The sequence below is a fragment of the Rattus norvegicus genome, chromosome X, assembly GCF_036323735.1.
Source record: "Rattus norvegicus strain BN/NHsdMcwi chromosome X, GRCr8, whole genome shotgun sequence".
Lineage (NCBI taxonomy): Eukaryota > Metazoa > Chordata > Mammalia > Rodentia > Muridae > Rattus > Rattus norvegicus.
In genome coordinates this window covers 23,468,994-23,487,928 of record NC_086039.1, presented here as the reverse complement: position 1 = coordinate 23,487,928, position 18,935 = coordinate 23,468,994, and the positions used below count along the sequence as shown (strand labels likewise).

The following is an 18,935-nucleotide window of genomic DNA, read 5'->3' as shown; positions in this document are numbered from 1 at the left end:
GGATAGAGAAGAGAGGAGAGATACCACAGAATTGGATTTCAAGGTGGTTATGACCAGGTTATAGCTAATTTCACAATTCCATAGGCCTGACTGACCTTAACATCACAGCAGTCACCCTGTCTCAACCTCCAGAGTTCCTGAGTGCTGGCAGTAGAGGCATGCACTGCCATGCTTTTTTTTTTTTTTTTTTTTTTTTTTTTTGGCTTGAGGTAGGCACAGAGCAGGACTGACATGAAATCCCAGTAGAATCTATTAGCCACAGGCAACACCTTTCTGCCCATTAGATAGGTATCACTCGCTGCCCCTTGAGATAAGGGCACTTCCCTATTCTTCTGTCATGCACTCTCTGGTCCATTTCTCTGCTCTTAATGGAAGCACTTACCCTGTGGCTTTGGGCCTGGTGCCCGCTTTAGTGGTGAAGGACGTGGGCCAGGGATTTCAGTGGGAGGGCCTGGATCTGAGCGAAGCCGTTGGGGACCTTCTGGATGAGGCTCAAGGCTCTGGCCAGGGTCAAGGGACAAACTTTTAACCAGGATCCGGTTTCCCTGGTGCAGTCCTGTAGAGAGGGAGACTGGACGTGAAGTGACTGACTGATTTTCCCCAAGGGAGAATAGGAAGTAGCATATCTTAGCAGGTATCTAGAGCTAGGCTCTGCTGAGTCCTGTGCTAGCCACATGGCTTTGCCAGGAAGCCTTTCTCCTAGGCCTTATACAGAGAACCCGCCCCACCAAGGTAGAGACTGGCTATTTTCATCAAGAAGTCATAATTCTCTGTGATTAGCATATTGATTCCATACCTGTCAATAGATAATTAAGGACTTAAAGCAAACTCTGGAATTTAACTAGGTTGAGGATAGGCATGAATACCCTAAAGTTCATAGTACAGCTGTTGTTTATACAACCATTCTTCATTCTATTAATTGTCCTATTTTTGTTTGTTTTTGAGACAAGATCTCACTGGCTAGACTCAAATTCATAACAGTTTTGCTTTAGCCTCTCCAATGCCAGGATTATAAGCATAAACTACCCTTTCTGTCATCCTTATCCATCCCATTTCTTTTTTTTAAGATTTATTTATTTGTTTTATGTAAGTACACCCTATTTACACTGTATGTAAGTACACTGTTGCTGTCTTCAGACACACCAGAAGAGGGCATCAGATCTCATTACAGATGGTTGTGAGCTACCATGTGATTGCTGGGAATTGAACTCAGGACCTCTGGAAGAGCAGTCAGTGCTCTTACTTAACCACTGAGCCACCTCTCCAGCCCCTATGCCGTTTCTTAAATACCTAAGAGTATCTGAACATTCTTGGCTACAATTTTATACAGCTCAGTGTCTTTAAGACGATGAAACTGGGAACTAGAGAGTTAGCTGGTGATGCGGCACTTGTTTAGCATTTGGAAGGCCTACATTCCAGTCCCGCTATATGTACACATGCACACACTGGCGAAACTATATTTTATAAGCAAACATTTTTCTTTTTAAAATCCCAGTACCTTACCAATTTGTTTGCCTTCTTCTATTTCAACATCCACTTCACACCTCCCCACCCCCACCAGCAGTATCCAGAATGCAGGTAAAAGAACAGCTTTAAATAAGCAAGTAGCAAAATCAGAAAAAGGGAATGCTTTTTGAATGTTCTCTTTCCTTACCATAAGACCCCTAGGCTCACTTGATTGGGGCACTAGAGGATATGACGGTTACACTTACAAAGAAAGATTTAAGCTGGGGAAGCAATGATTGGCCACCCCCAAAATCAACATGTCCCAAGTGAAAGAGCACAGGATTTATGTGGCTGGGTAGGAGGCTGTGGGACATGCCTCGGAGATAATAGGGAAGTCAGGTAGGGCCAGAGAAAGTCTTGCATGCCAAAATGAAGAGCTGCTCAACTTTTCTGTGGTAAAGGAGGTTATGAAAAGCACTGTGTAGGGAGAGATGCATGTAATAAGGTGTGAGGACAAGGGGTGAGCACTAATCATGAACTCCATGAGCACCAGACACAGTAGCACATGCCTGAGCCCAGCACTTGGGAAGCTGAAGCAGGATACTGAGTTCAAGGCCAGCCTGGACTACATACTAAAAACCCAATTGAACACAAATAAACAAATAAGAGGTCCCACAGCTACAACTAGCACACAGTGTGTTACACTGTGCCACAGCCACATGGCATCTCTTCTCAAGGCTTTTACTTTATGTCACAGTCTCATAAGTGGACAGTCACAAATGGGTCCCCTAAGTCACAAAAGCACATGGAATTGATAGTGCTGCACACAACCGCCAGGTCACACAAATTCAAACATCCAAGCACATCTTCCTCCTCCTGAAAGCCTGGGCACAAACAAGTTCACAGATCAGCAGCTACAATTCAATTACAGCATTGAAATAATCTATAAATAAGGTCAAGCACCAAAGGCATGGGCCAATGGTGGCACATGCCTTTAATTGGAAGGCAGAGGCTGGCAGATCTCTGTGAGTCTGAGGCCAGCCTGGTCTACAGAGTGAGTTCCAGGACAGCCAGAGTTGTTACACAGAGAAACCCTGTCTCAAAAAAAAAAAAAAAAAAGAATGAATGAATGAATGAAAAGGAAAAGAGAAGAAAAGAAAGAGAAAAAGAAAAGATAAGGTGAAGCACCATGAAGACATAAAACAACACAAATGGGGGTTGGGGATTTAGCTCAGTGGTAGAGCACTTGCCTAGCAAGTGCAAGGCCCTGGGTTCGATCCCCAGCTCCGGAAAAAAAAAAAGAAAAAAAAAGAAAAAACAACACAAATGGCAGTTCTATCAAGTTACACAAAATCACTTAACCACATACCACCATATAATTTTATACACCACTATATATTACTTAAGCACACAAAGTTACAAAGGTATCTTTCCATTTACATTACAGAATCATGAACTTTCATATATATCATTAACATGCCTTTAAATGCCTACAAGTTACAAATAAAGATCACAGCCACATAGGATTATACCAGGTTATGAAAACAAAACACATACAACAGCATAAAGCCATAAGCTACTACATACCCAAAACATGGATTCCAATCAGACACATTTCTTAATTTTATTTTATTCTTTTTTCTTTTTTTCAGAGCTGGGGACTGAACCCAGGGCCTTGTGCTTGCTAGGCAAGCGCTCTACCGCTGAGCTAAATCCCCAGCCCCACATTTCTTAATTTATTATGTCAACAAACATGCCCATGGTATCTGAGGGTCTTAGCTCAAGGATACAGACAAATGCAGATACAAAACACAGGACACGTCTCTTCCTGCTCTAAACAACGTTGTCATATGATGTCTTTACATATAGAGACATCCACACCCCTGCTCACCAGATGACACAAGGAGAAAGACTTGCAGGAGACTTGGGCTCTCCTAGTATTAGAGGGAACCCAAGGGTTCTATAGCAGCTTCCCTGAACTCCTGACCTTATTCTGGATACAGACCCTCCCAGCCTGAGGAAACATGTGCTCTAGATCCTGGTCCCAGTGGGTTTCTTCCACCTTGTACCTGTCTTTGGATGAAGTTTCCTCCTGTGGTTCCTACCCAGCAGGCAGAGCCCAGCCTGCACAGCAAGAGTATTCTTCTCCTCACCTCTGGCCTAGTAGAGCTACTTATCCTGCCCAGCTCAGCACATCTTGGCTGGCTCTGCCCTGTCCTCTCTCTGGGCCCAGGATTGAAGAGGATGAATCACCTAGAGGGTGGTACAGGTGCAGACATGGTTGCAAGGACACATGGCCAGAGAAAGTAATAATGATGGCTAAACAAAGCCAAACACACGGCCATGCACCCTGCATAGACATACTCAGGTACCATGGTCCCAGAGGCTCTCTATCTGCTTTCCAGCCGTTAACACCTCAAAGCAGATGAGCTGTCCTGAGCAAGTCCTCACCACCAGGCCAGCAGCTAGGCATCAGGGCTCTTAGGGGGTGGGGGAGGGGGAGTGGGCGGGGGGAGGGGGGAAGACTTCTGCCCTTCTATCCCTCTGCTTCTCAGACTGGTGTGGCCTACCATTCTCCATGGCTCTGCCCTGGCCCATTCCCTCTTCTTACCCACCTAACCCTCCCATGGGAGCTACATAGGCTACCTCTCCATTCTCTGTCTCCTTGTAAGCCGCCCTGTAATACAGGCTAGCTGAGTGAAGTTGAGACTCAGAGATACCCTGGAGTCCCAGATGAGGTGGGCAGGAATTTTCTGTCCATTTTCTTGTGAAGAGATGAAGACAAAGAAAGACTTGGTGAGTAGCCAACAGTCACAGAAGGAAATAGCTGACTCTCAGGTAGACTAAACCTAACCCTGCTTTCCAAAGGAAAGCCACAAGGGACAGGAGAGGACCCTAGTGTCATAGAAAAACTGTAAGTAGTAAAAAGGATACCCCCCAACCCTGCCCATAGGATAGCAGGGGTTCAGTTCAGGAGTCTGAAGATGGCCAAGATGAGGTCCCACTGAGGGGAAGAAGACCCGAGACTCCAGCCTTATACTTCTGTAGACCGCTCTTTTCCCAATGTCTCCTGTTTTCTTCAGTGACCCCCTTTGCTCCAGGGCTTGCTCTTTCTTGGTGGAATCTTCTTTTTTCTTTTTTTTTTTTTTTTGGTTCTTTTTTCCGGAGCTGGGGACCGAACCCAGGGCCTTGCGCTTCCTAGGCAAGCGCTCTACCACCGAGCTAAATCCCCAGCCCCGGAATCTTCTACTAGACAGATCACACAGCCTACCAACATAGGAACTTTCCATAACTCCCTTCTACCCATGGGAAATTATAAACATCTTCACTAGATCTCAGTGGCCCACTGAACTTTTGGGTTTCCCTCAGTTGAGTTTAGTAAGTGAACTATATTTTGCAGCTGCTAGACTCTGTGCAGAGACAGAAAAATCTCATTCCTGCCCTCAAGGGAGCTACTAAAGTAGGGCCCACTTCCTCCTTTCTAAAAACCACAGTACTTCCTATTTCCCCATCCATCCCACCCACCTAGATCCTAAATTGGTTTGTTCAAGACTATTTTTCGTCTGGTTGATAATTAATTTAAAACATTTGCTGACAAACATATACCCACACCCCCATGAAGGCTCTCTATCAGCACCGCTCCTTCCGCCTCTGGGTCTACCAGAGTCCCTACTGTTACTCCCACACATAGTCATCATAAATCTAACACCCCACACCACATGCCAACTGTGCACAGCCCTCAAAGACCCAGAGAGAACCACAGAGCCATTCCATGTATAGAATCAGTATGCAGTGTGCTTAGCACAACATGCATGACCCAGTGACTACTGTACTCCACAGCTTGTTGCAATGACAGGAAGCACACCCTGAGCATCCTAGGAGTTCCCAGATACTCCCAAGCTCAGATGTGAAAGTGAGATATACACTCTTTTACTTTACCTCTACAACCTCTAAGCCCTAAGCTGGCTATAAGGGCAATGGGTTTTTGGTTGGTTGGTTTGTGGGGGAGGGAGAGATTGATTGTACTTGAGCTATAGTGCTGTAACCAGCACATACCAGGCATGAACTTTTACTACTGAGCTCCAGCTCAAGAAACAGCAATATACTACAAAAGTAGAGTAATGAAAACAGCATGGTACTGGTATAAAAACAGACAAACTAATCAATGGAATAGAATCGAGAACCTACATATAAACCTACATCCCTATAGCTACCTGGCTTTTTTATAAAGAGGCCAACAACCCTGGAGAAAAGATAGAATAGTCAAAATGGACAGATACATGCAGAAAAATGAAACTGCATCTTTATTTGCTGACATAGATGTGGGGAAAGGAGAACACTTTTTCACTCCTTTACTTTACCTCTGTGGTGGGAGAGCACACTGGTGAGGCCACTATGGAAATCAGTGTGGAGGTTCCTTAAAAACCTAGAAACAGATCAACTACATGATGCAGCTACTTCACTCTCAGACATATACACATACCCAAAGGATTCTATATCTTCTTATAGAGGTGCCCACTGCCTCATACTCATTGCTGCTCTATTCACAGTGGATGCAGCCTAAATGCCCATCAACTGATGAATGGATAAAGACCATGTGGTACTTTTAACTTTCACACAGTGAAATATTATTCAGCTGTTAGTAAAAATGAAATTGGAGCTTGGGTAGTGGTGGCACATGCTTTTCATCCCAGCACTGGGGAGGCAGAAGCAGGTGAATCTCTGTGTGTTTGAGGCCAGACAGGTCTACACAGTGATTTCTAGACCAGCTAACGCTATACAAAGAAACTGTCTTAAAAAATGAAAAAAGAAAAATTGAAATTCATAGGTAACTGAGTAGAGCTAGAAACAAATCATTCTGAGTAAGATAACCCCTTACTCTCACTTCTGAGTATTACCTTTGAATCTTCGGGTATGTGAATTCCATTTGGAATACCCATAGTGGTCCATAAATTAGTAAGAAGCCATAGAGGGGGATTTCAATGGGAGACAGAACTAAGTGACATAAAGGATTAAAGGGGACTAATGGAAGGTGGAGGGTTAAATTAGGATTGGGCATGGGACATCAAGGCATAGGAGATAATAACCTGACCTGGTATTAAACTGACTCCCGATGCATTGTGAATGTGCCCGAAGATTACCGCACCTATTGACGATGCTCAAAAGAAGCTTCTACGTTTCAGTAGATGATGATTAACACAGAGACCCATAACTGGTCAAGGTGCAGAAAATAATAACAGTGTAGAATGCTCAGGAAGGGAGGGATGACTGGGTATGACACACATACATCACAGCCCTTCCTCCCAGGGCTCAGGGATCATTGTAACAGAAAGGGCAGAAATATTTTTAGAGCCAGAGATAGTGGGTAGTGATAAGGAAACATTGTCTGTCTTGAGACAGAAGGAAAGTTATACATATGAAGTCATATTGGTTGTGACAGCACACACAAGACCAGCACAAGGTCAAGTCAGACAAAATCCCATTATGAAGAGAGGAGGTGGGCACCATGTCCCAAGTCCCATTCCTAGATGAATAGCTATTGGCAATTTGGTAGCTGCTAAGAGAGGGAAAGTCAGTTTTGTTTGAGTATAGTCACTGGTAGACCAGCCATGCTCCGGTGAAAGACCATGTATCTAAGAATGTATGGGTAGCACAAACTGCACTTGATGGGGTTAAAAGAAAAAGGACAAGGGCTGGAGAGATGGCTCAGTGGTTAAGAGCACTGGCTGCTCTTCCAGAGGTCCTGAGTTCAAATCCCAGCAACCACATGGTGGCTCACAACCATCTGTAAAGAGATCTGATGCCCTCTTCTGATGTATCTGAAGACAGCTACAGTGTACTTATATATAATAAATGAATAAATTTTTAAAAAAAAAGAAAAGAAAAAGGACACAAAGTTGGGTTGGTAGGGAAGGGGGTGGGTCTAGGAGAAGTCAAGGGAAGAGGGATGAATACGATCAAAATATATTGTATGAAATTCACAAAGAACAGGAAAAATAGTAAAATTATTCAAAATATTGTTTCTGATTTCGGTATGTGCCTGTTTGGCAGATGCCTGGACGACAGGTTTCTGGGTTTATATGGCAGAGCAGGTTCCACTTCTAGCTGTATTTGAGCACAGAAACTCCTCCTCTGGCCCATTCTTACTGGAACCTGACCCTGCTTCTCCTGCATCTCTTTCTGGAAAGTTCAGCTGCCAGCTCTCCCTCCTTCCCTGGCCAGCAGCATCCTGTCTCCCTTCTCCCAGCTGTAGCCTTGGCTTAATCTCAAGACAACTATTAGAGCTGCAGATGGGCCTTGGCTGTTAACTCTCTGATAACCCGGGACCAATAGCTCCATAGCTCTGGACTCATTTTCCCATTCGCAAACTGGGGGCAATACATGTGTGCTGTTCATTGTGAGAAACTAGTGAGAAGTGGGGGGAGCAAGCCATAATCCCAGCAGTCAGCTCTCCTCCAGGATGATGCAGACTTAAGAGGGGACTACCTGGGGACGGCTGGAATTTCTGAGGTTGCAGTTGGGTGGCAACAGAGAACAGAGGAAGTGGAGAAGGAGACAAAAGAACAGCAAAAAGGAAAGCACTTTTGGGAAACCAGGTCTGCGGGGGAAGGAGGACGGTCTCTGACTTGGGGGAAAAGGGAAGGGCTGCAGGCACAGCTGCCCTCACTCTTCCCACCTGCCTTCTGAGCATGAAGGAACTTCGGTTCCACTGTTCCAGTCCACCTTCAGGACAAGACTGTGTCCAGGCCTGAATCCAAGCACAAAGCTTTGTGAAATGTGTTCTTTACAGGAACCCCAAGGGGAGCCCAACAATTCTGTCTCTCAAGTCTATTCATCTTCTGACTATAAGGGTCTGACAAAAAATGGGGGTAATTTGAGCAGTGCAAAGGCACTTTTAGAAAGTGGGAGGCAGCTGGTTAGCAAGGAGCTTCCAAGGACTGTGTCCTCCTGCAAAACAGGTTTCTGTAAAGGGTCTCTTTGATTTTATTTTTGCTTTGTATTTATGAGACGGGCTAATTATATAGCCCAGGCTTGTTTAGAACTCACTCTGTAGTCCAGGCTGACCACAAACTCTTGGTAATTCCCCTGCCTCAGCCTTCCAAGCACTGTGTCTAGAGGTGTGTTCTAAAGCCCTCCTTTAACTTTTTTTTTAAAAGATCTCAGTAGCCCAGGCTGGCCTCAAACTTAGCAGACAACTTGAACTCCTGATCTTTCCTGTTTCCACCTCCTTGGGGTTTGCTTATTTGTTTGGTTTTATTGTTTGTTTGTTTTGTTTTAAGGTTCCTGTGAAAAAAGAAGAATTTCTATAAAATAGAAGCAATTTCTTCACAGTGGAGGGATATTCTGTAAGTGAGGTGAACTCTGCAGAAACCCACTGTAAAGCAGATGGCCTGCCAGTAAATGAAGGTTTCATAAAAGAGAAAGCTTGTCCATTAAACAGAGGAATTTTTTCTAGTAAAGGAATGGCCCTTTGTGTAAAGTGTACATCCCCGTGTGAAGTGAGGAGCTTTCTGTAGACTGAGACAGACTGAAGTAACAGGGAAGGAATAGTGGGAAGCAGGTAAACCACAGAGCACACGCAGCACTTACACTACAGACAAAAGCCATCTAGCTGTTAGCTCGCAGGAGTAGTGCCTGATTTCAAATCTTCCCATAATCAAGGGTTTCAGGTGGAATCCCCTGGTTTTAAGAGTGAGCAGATCATGCCAGGCGGTGTTGGTATACACCCTTTAATCCCAGCACTGGGGAGGTAGAGGCAGGTAGATCTCTGAGTTCAAGGCCAACCTGGTCTACAGAGGAGTTTCTGAACAGAGAAACCCTGTCTATAAACTCTGCCTATTCAGAGAAACCCTGTCTCAAACAAACAAACAAACAAAAAAAAAGACTGAGCAGACCAATTGAATCAAAATAAAACTCCAGAGGCCAACTTTGTGGGCTCTCATGTTAACTAGTTATTTGTGTCTCTTATACCTTTGCTGTTGACTTTTTTTTAAGTTTGTTAATTTGTTATTATGGTGGTGGTGCTGGTGGTGCTGGTGGTGCTGGTGCGGGTGGTGGTGGTGGTGGTGGTGGTGATAGACAAAGACTGAGAGACTGGGACCTGGGTGGGTAGGAAGTGCCAAGGAGAACTTAGTAAAGTCAGGTTCACAGGCTTTTGTGACAAGTGTCTTTACCTACTAAAACACCTTGTAAGTCCTGCTGTTTACCCTATGTTCATAATGTTCTGGCACTTGGGCAGCAGCCTTGAAGGTCCCTTGTCCCACTCCTTGAAAGGGCTCTGGCTCTTTCATGGCGAGGAAGTTATTTCATATAATATTTGTCAGGCAGTCCCTGAATTCAAATCTGCCTTTGAAGACTGAAGAATATGTAGAAATCTCTAGAACTTAAGTTGTTTTGTTTAAGACAGGGGTCTCTAGCCTAGACTGACCTCAAACTCCCTATGTAGTCCAGGATCACCTTGAACTTATCTCTGTGTTTCCATATATAGAGTACATGCCTGGCTGAGCAGCAGTCTCCTCTTCCTCCTCCTCCTCCTCCCCGCCTCCTCCTCTTCTTCCTGTTCTTCTGGCAAGGTTACACTTTGTAGCCTAGGTTAGCCTGGAACTCACTGTGTAATTCAGGCTAGTCTTAGAATGGTAGTGATTCTCTTGCCTCTAGCTGCAGAGTACTGAGATTACAGATATGCACCAGTGTATGTGGCTTATGCAGTGCTAGGGGCTTTGTGCATGCTAATCAAGCATACCAAGCAAACACACTACCAATGAAGCCACACAGACCCTGACACACTAAGCTGTTACTTTTTAATAGATGATATGATATAGAAATTCAACTGCATATTAAACATCTCTTCTAGGTCAGGCATTGTGTTGACACTTTCCTGTGGCATGCTCTGTGAGTTATTAGTGCCATTTTATACATAAAGAAATAGGTACAGGTGTGGTGGCACAGGCCTTTGATCGGAGCACTAAGAGAGGCAGAGGCTGGTGGCTCTCTGTATGTTGGAAGCCAGCTTGGTCTCCAACTCTAACTAATTCCAAGCCAGCCAGGTTTAAACAGTAAAACTGTGTCTCATTAAAAAAAGGGGGGGGGGGAGAAGAACAAGGGAAGGAGGAAAGAAAGGAAATGAAAGTGAGCATAAAGCAGCAAAATACCTGACTTCAGTCTACACAACTAGAATAGCTGAGCAGCAGCTGGGTCCAAGGTGTGTCTATGAGTAGTCACAGAGTTTCTGTGAATTTGCTGAGTTGGGGAAGAAATCATATTTGGAAGGAAGGATAAAGCAACTTTCTGAGGGATGTGGTTTTAAGTTGAGCTGTCCAGAATAGAGTGTGTTTTTATTTCATACATAGGTGGTCAGGATGGTCCTACAGATGAGGGAAGAAAGGTTGACAAAAGTATGGATACCTGAAAATGTGTGCACATGAAGCATGTAATTAAAGCAGAGAGTGTGCTGGCTTTGTAAGAAAGTTCCAGAATAGGAAGATCTGGCAGAAAATACCAAAAGATGCCAATAGGCCCCCCAGCCACCACTATTAGAACACTGACTTATAGGGGACATAGTACCAGACACAGAAACAGATAAAACAGGCAGATCCACAAAGAGAAGCAGCTAGAAACTTCCAGGACTAAAACTGAGCCAAAATGATATAATCTACAACACACAAAGTGATGCAAAGACCCATGTGGATATATACAGATACTCATGGATACATGCAGACTACAATAAATGCAGATCTACATCGATTAATGCAGACACGCAGGCAAATTAACACACACTCACAAGAAAGACTAGTAAAACACAAAATAATCCATGGGTACAAAGACTGCCAAGAGGACAGGCACGTGCACACACACACACACACACACACTCTCTCTCTCTCTCTCTCTCTCTCTCTCTCTCTCTCTCTCTGCCTAAAAGCACAAGCAACCCATCCCGCTTCCATCTGCTTGATTGCTGTGAAGGCCTGGCCACTTTGGTTGGTCTTCTCTGGACCAGAGTCTAGAAAAGGACAGGGGGTGGTAGCTCCACCCCTGGGAGGAGCTGGGGACTTCAGAGGACAGGAAGGGAAGGGAGTGGAGCTGCAGCTGGGAGCACTGGGGACAGTAATTACCCAGTGCTAGGGCTGCCACGCTGGCTAGAATTACCCTCCCAAGGAAGACAAAGCCACTAGAGGGATGATCTGTCTGACCTCTGTCTTGACCCTAGGGTTGTCCCCCTAAACCCATGTATCAACCCTCCTACCCACTAGAAGCCTGGTCAAATCGGAAAACTGCATACACACAGGAATTAGGAGAGGAAAGACCTTTTATAGAAAGCTAGACATAGTGGTACATGGCAGTAATCGTAGCACTTGGGAAACAGAAGCAGAAGGACCAAGGGTTCAAGGCCAGCCTCAACTACATAGTGAGTTTAAGGCCAGCGGGGACTACATGAAACCCTGTCTAAAAAAGAAACAAACAATCCTTAATAAAGAAAGATTTGGGGGGCTGGGGATTTAGCTCAGTGGTAGAGCGCTTACCTAGGAAGCGCAAGGCCCTGGGTTCGGTCCCCAGCTCCGAAAAAAAGAACCAAAAAAAAAAAAAAAAAGAAAGATTTGGGGACAAAGACAAGGAATCAGAAAGCAGGAAACCTTCAAAAATCCAGATAGATATGAAAGACAAAACAGAAAGTGGCACAACTCTGAATAGAGACAAAGACAAGGTGGTCGGCCTGAGGCATGAAGTCACAGAGGGATGCAGGCCACGAGGCAAATGTCAGGCCAGGGACACCTGTTGAGCATGGCTACAATGAGCCTTTGGGGTTTACCTGTGACATTTAATTCTTTCAGCAGTCCTAAAAGGTGGGAATTACATTTTCTAGATAAGAAAACTGAGGCCTGAATAGCAAGACCACATAAAACTTTTCAAGGTGGCAATCAGGGGTCTGGGAGGAGGCCTCTCCCCATCATTGCCAGAGACATGGCTTAAAGATCCCTGAAGGAAATCTTCAGAGAGCAACAGTCCTAGAGATTACAAAACTCGGCCGAAAAGACACACAGCAAAAGAGACTTCCACCTTCCCTAACCCCCTCTCCCCTGCTGCCCTGCTGTGTGAGAGGGGCTGCACCTACACCTGGAATGTATTAGGTAGAGAGGCCCAGACTGGGGGAGCCAGGAAGAAGCTGGAAGGGAAACAGGGAAGGTGAAGGCAAAGCAAAGGAGGCAGCGTGGGCGGCTGCAGCAGCAGTGCTGGCCTTACTGGCTAGCGGAAGGGCTTCTATGCCAGCTGCAGCTCCCAAGGGCCAGCCCTGCCAGTCCCGCCTTTCCCACTTTCCAGAGAAGACTTTTGCTCAGGGATTTAACCCTTTCCCTTTCAGGGCCACTGTGAAACATAACACAGGAAGTGGAGCAGACAACAGAGAGGGAAAAGGCAACAGGAGAGCCTGCTGTGGCCGGGCAGCTCTGGCCACACACCTGTGACCTCACCATCCTGTTCTTACTCTGGGGCCCAGGAAAACACAGCTGGTGCCTGTTGTGCACTATTCTAGATGTCTTATGTTGGGGCTCCTCAGACTTAGTGTATCCTAAAAATAACAAGCATCCCTACGCAAGCCAGCCTTTAGTTGACTCCTCCTCTTGCTTTCCCCACCCCAGGAACAGCAAGGACCTCCAATCATCCAAGCTGTCCAAGTCAGACTGGCCTTTCTCCACCAGTCCTCTTAAGCTTAACTCACACAATCTACTAACTCCCAAGCCCTCTCCACAGTCCAGCCAGGCTTACCCTAGCCTTGGGGTGAACTCCGAATAGGAACAAGAAAGCCCTAAGCTCATGAACACTGCCCCACACCCATCCTTGAGCCACAATGGCCTCTTGTCTATTCCTCGAAAGTGCTTTCTTCTGCCTGAGGCTTTGGCATATGTCCTTCCTGCAACATGAACTGCTTTTCCACACTCCTCACCTCTGGACATCTATATATGCTTCAGGTCTGAACATTAATGTCTGATCTGCCCCCTCTCCATTGTACCTACCCCTGCAACAGCTGTGCTGGTAATGACTTTTGGTGTATCTTTCCTGCTAGATGAGCTCCATGAAGACAAGGTCATATCTCGGCATGTATCACAGAGCTGAGCACCCTGGAGGCACTCAGTAGGCATGCTAAGAAAACAGCCTCCTTTCCCTACCATACAGGTTCACAAAGGATTTATGGTTGTCATATTATATGCCACGCAAATGGGATAAGAATATTAGAAGTGGAGAAACTGAAGCCCTGAGATGGGAATGAGGCTTAGGGACACAATGAATCCATAGCAGATCCAGGAGTGCTGAGGCCCTTCACTGGATATCCTATAACCTTGTCTCCAAGTGTTCTGGAGGTACAATACCTTCCAGGGTCAAGCTACTGGACACTAGATTCCTGAAGGGTTGGATCTGCGACTCCAAGGGTATCTGTTCTCTTTGCATTAAGGAACTTAACTCTAAGTAGCTAGCCAATGACAGGCTATGCTTTCTGCCCTCATTCCAGACAGGTCCTAGCCCCACCCATCCAGCGTCTGGCCAGCACCACATCTGCCTAAGGCATTTAGCTAACTGGCTGCAGAAAGCCACTGGTTATGTCTGTGTAGGGTACTGTTAACTGTCAGTCACTGTTGAGGAAGGAGGGAGCCCGAGCTGGGCCCTCCTTGAACAGGACATCTGACAGGGCTGAGTGGAGGTGCCAAGCATCTGCATTTGAATCTTTTGATTCCTTTAATCTGAAGAAGTCCCTTTGCCCACCTACCCACCTCACCACTGAGCTCCCACCTACCCAGTCTTTACATTGTGTTGTGTCTGAATGGTTCCAGCTGACTAGACACTAAATCTTCCCAAACCTACCAAGCTCACCTGAAATCCTGCAAACCTCACCACCTGGCTCACAACTATTCCTATCCCAGAAACCCTTCTTGGGAAAAAAAAACCCTTGGGGGCCTCTCAAATACCCTCACCTTGAAAAACAAGGAAGGGGCCACACAAATCCTTGGTAATGTTTGATTTGCCTTTTAAGACTTCTTGGCGAAAGCCAGCTATCCTCAATGTGTGTAGAATAGGCCTCAGCCCCCTGCAAACGTTTAAAGCTGACACACACACAAAGAGACTTATCAGAATGTGGCTCTGCTAACCTCAGGGATGCAACTACTCCTCAGAAGCACACATACTCTGCATAAGAGCCACCCTGTGGTCTATGGTACATGTTGGTGGTGAACACTTCCAAGCATCTCTCACACATAAATCTTGCTGGAGATTTATCATCCTAAGCCCAAGTGTCTGGTGACCGTTACTATCTTGATATCCTCCTGGACCTCTTAAACTCAGCAAGCCTCAAACACAACTCATCACCTTCCCCTAAAGAAGCAGGTCTCCTTCTCTTGTGTAGATGGCTCCACTACCATCCACTAGGTCACTGTAGTTAATTGGTTTCAGAAAACCACCCAGAACCATCCTGGACTTTCCCTCCTTCCTTGGCCTCTATAGCCATTATTACTAAGGCTTGCCACGTTGACAATGAAATGTTCTTCCAACCCACCTGCTGCAACTTTAACCTGACGTACCATCACCTCTCCCAAAATATGACACCCCCGTTTGTCCCTCCACTCACCTCCACTATCAAACCCCTTCCATCCATTCTCCATATGCATCTATGAGATCTCTAAAACTCTAGCACTTAAGTTCATCATTCCCCTGTGAATGAGCCCTTGATGGCTCCTGTTTGCCTTCAGGACAAAGTCTATTTACTAGCCTTATTTTTCCACCCTTCCCAATACCAGGCCCCTAATCAGTGTTTGCCCATCTTTGCTGACACCAGACCTTCTAACTCAACTGACCTCCATGTTCTCTAAGTCATAAGTCTTAGTTGACATACTTCTGAGTCCCATCAGTTGGAATGGGATGGGGCCTTGTATTGAGAAATGCTGATAGCAAACTTCCTTCCTATGCCTGGAGTTCTGGAATTGCAACTGACTTCCAACGTAAAACAGTCCAATAATAGCCATTCACAAAAGCAAGGGAGAAAGGTAAACTGAGGCATCCAGTGTTGGGGTAGGGGCAAGGGATTAACTTGCTTTCTTACATCCCATGCTTCTCTTCTAGGCTAAAAGGGAGTTGAGGGAGATTCATATATGATTCTGAGAAGACAACTTCTGAGAGGGCTACCAATTTTCTCTCACTATAGAAATGTGGTGGAATCACTATCTCTGGGTCTCTATTAACTCAATTGGAAAACAACAGGCCTGGCTTCTACCCTAGGCTATGCATCAAAATCATCTGGGAATCTTTGATGATGAGAAAGGCTTTGACTATATAGCCCTGGCTGGTCTGCAACTCAAGACATCCTCTTGCCTCTGCCTGGCATTAAAGGTGTGCACCACACACCTATCCCTTGTCTGCGAATCATGTTTTGAAACCAGATTCCTGGATTGTAACTCCAATACTCTGGAGCTCTGAGTCTGAGACTGACATTTATTCTTCAAGGTCAACAAAGGATTCTGATGCATACTGAGGCTAGAAAACCCAGAAGCAGCCAGTGTCTAGGGACTTTTGTAGCTTAAGTCTTTTGAGTCTCTGAAGATGTAACCAAGTAAGGAAGAACCAGCCCCTTCTACTACTTTCATTGGCTGTCTTCTCTCATTCCCCCACAAAATGGCTCTAGCATCAAGTCCAATTCCTTTGGCTAAGCTAAGGTCAGGTCAAGCTTTCTCCAACTCAACAGCATGTGAGAAAGCATTCTAGGACTCAGCCTTGAGAACTACACTAGGAGTCTCCCAAATCCCTATGCATAAACCTACACTTGGATGCCCTCTGCTAACCCTCTCCAAGTGTTGGGGACAGAGGTATCTCACTGGGTTATCCCAGTGACCCAAGGAAGCCTTGGCCTTTATCAGCCTAGAACAAGAGCATAACACTCTCCACCAGGAACTTGAAAGAATAACAAAAAGAAAGGGCCCGGAGGTAATTCAGAGCTCTTCACATGGATAAGATATAATTATTATTTTCACACCACCCACCCCCTGCTGCTCTGGGATGCAGCCACTGGGACTTAAAGCTGATTCAATACAAGTCTCAGTAGTCTGATGGAGAAAGTCAGCAGACGCACGAATAGCTTAGCATGTGGACTAAAATGTTTCTAACCCTTTAACTGAAGCTCAGGTTTCTATCTCTCCCTTTCTTACTCTTCCTCTTAGACACACATCCTCCATCCACCACCCCTGCCCATTCTAAGCCAATTATAGGCAAGTCCTATGAAGAGAGGCAAGTCACTTGTGCGCACCTCTGAGCTGGCTGTGCAGAGCGGGAGGCGGACCTCTCACAGCCCATGCTACTGTGAATCACATGGCCCAGTGCCCGCCTTGTCAGGACTTGAGAAATTCCTCCGCCTCTTCTTCAGGAGGGTTTTCTCTCCTCTTATTTGATTTTTAAGTCCTTAGTTGCTAAGAACATTGCAAAAAAAGGAATCTGACAGATTCCTAGATATCACTGTCTAGATGAGGGGAACTGAGGCACAGAGAACTGAAGCCATTCATCCAAGGACACACAGTAAGTAAGGAATGGCTAGGCGGGAGACCAAGTCTTTCCCTTTCTGTCCCCAGTCTTTATTTTTGATTAAAAGACTCCTGCTGGGGCAGTGCTGGAACAAGCCTTTAATTCCAGCACTCAGGAGGCAGAGGCAGGTGGATTTCTGAGTCCCAGAACCACCAGGGCTACACAAAGAATCCCTGTTTTGAAAAACAAAAGGGGGGAGGGGTGAAAAAGAAAAGACACCACTCAGCGCCAGAGGCAAGGACTTAATGGCAAGGACTTAACTGCGGGGCAGGATCCTGAAAACAACACAATTGATTTTGGGAGAAGAGGGGGATGGTCTGGGAAGGGTCCTCTGCTTGGAATTTGGAAGAACCGGTGGAGTACAAAAGCACACTCACTCATTATCAACCCCATGTTGACCAGAGAGGGCAGAGACCAAGGGTCAAGACCTTCCTAGCTTTGACTCCCAGACCAAGAGTATTTGCTGGGTGGGAACTCAGTGTCCTCTTAGGCAATAGTTACAGAGGGCCTACTGTGTGTTCCCTTACCATCTAGTCAGACACTGAGTACCTGCCATGTGTAAGGCACTGCATTAGTCCCTTAGGTGTACGACATAAAACAATAGAGACGCAACCCCCTTGCCCTCAAGGAGCTCACTCACATTCTGATGGCACAGGAGCGGCAACAAACAAGTGGACACACACAAGAGGGTCCTTTCAGACTGTATTAAATGTAAGGATAGACACACACTGGCAGCTGTGATGGAGAGTCACAAGAGGCCCTACTTAAAAGTGGTCAGGGAAGGTCTCTCAGAGGGGGACATTTGAGCTGAGACCAGAAAGATGAGGAGCAAGCCAGGTGGGGGGCTGAGGGAAGAGCTACCAGGCAGAAGGCAAAGCAAATGCAAAGGCTCTGCAGTAGGAGAGCTCTGGCTGTTTGGGGATTTGAAGGGCGGAGCTAAGATCAAGTAAGTCTGTATGAGTAGCCCCTCTACACAGCGTGTGTCCAGGGGAGTTTGGGAAGCCAGCAGAAGCAACAAGCAGGGCAGAGCATTAAAGAGTGTCAGCTGCCTATCTCCAGTTCACAGTGGGGGTGAGGAGGCAGCACCTGAAATCTCCCAGAGGTTCCATAACTATCCAAAGAATAGACAGCAGTGAGAGACATATTCAGCCTGTGTTTTATGCTTCACCAACTCTTACTACTACCTGGTGCTGAGCCGCAGTCCTAGTGATCTGTGGAAGGTGAGATATGAGTCCTGGAAGCAGCTAGCAGCTCACCACATCTTTCAGACCCAGTGAAGACAGAGCACATATACAACTGTTCTCCCTTCAAGGCTCCCAGACTCTGGCCCATGTGAGAATGTCCTAGAGGCTCTGCTAGGCTGCTCAGCTAGATACTCAGGGCTATGAAAAGGCCCATCTGGGTCTGTGGCCCCAGCCTGACCTAGAGTTGTTCTATCACTGCAAACCCAAGCAACCATCCTGATGATCTTTCCAAACACTCTCCTGGCCAGGCAGCTCACCCTTCTGACCTCTCTTTTCTCTTCCTCCCTACCAGCACCTTCAGCCCATCCCTCCGGGTTCATCTCCACCTTTCTCTCTCATCAATACCTCCTACCTCTTTCTCTCCTTGTACTGTGGCCACACACACCTAGCAGAAGCACAATCTAGGACCAGTCCACCATCTCCCTCTGTTTTACTCATACTTTAGGGCTACTAAGTGGTATAAGGGGAAATCACATAAGTAGAAAGCTTGGCATTATTCTCCAGCTTCACTTGGGGAAGCGGGAAGACCACAGATTTTGGACTCTGATCTGGTTTTCAACCCAGGCACCATAATGACAGTATGACCTTGGACAAGTTACTTCTCAGAGCCTCAGTCTGCACCCCTAAAAATGTGGTTGATGATATCCACTTCACAGATGGCTCCTGAAGCTGAAACAAGAATCCTTGTAAAAG

General features: G+C 46.0%; 2 protein-coding genes across 3 annotated transcripts in view; one reads left to right on the top strand and one right to left on the bottom strand.

Annotated features, from left to right (window-relative positions):
- Nucleotides 1–18,935, top strand: part of LOC134484045 (large ribosomal subunit protein eL21-like) — a 345,020-nt gene that overhangs the window by 154,800 nt on the left and 171,285 nt on the right. The gene's annotated exons all lie outside the window — the stretch shown is intronic.
- Nucleotides 1–18,935, bottom strand: part of Fgd1 (FYVE, RhoGEF and PH domain containing 1) — a 42,983-nt gene that overhangs the window by 21,845 nt on the left and 2,203 nt on the right. For both annotated transcript variants that reach the window (NM_001037546.1, NM_001414732.1), the window contains exon 2: nt 383–556. Coding sequence is in view for 1 of the 2 variants with exons in the window: in NM_001414732.1 (NP_001401661.1) it covers nt 383–556 (174 nt within the window). In the remaining variant the exon portion in view is untranslated. The remainder of the gene's footprint in view (nt 1–382; nt 557–18,935) is intronic.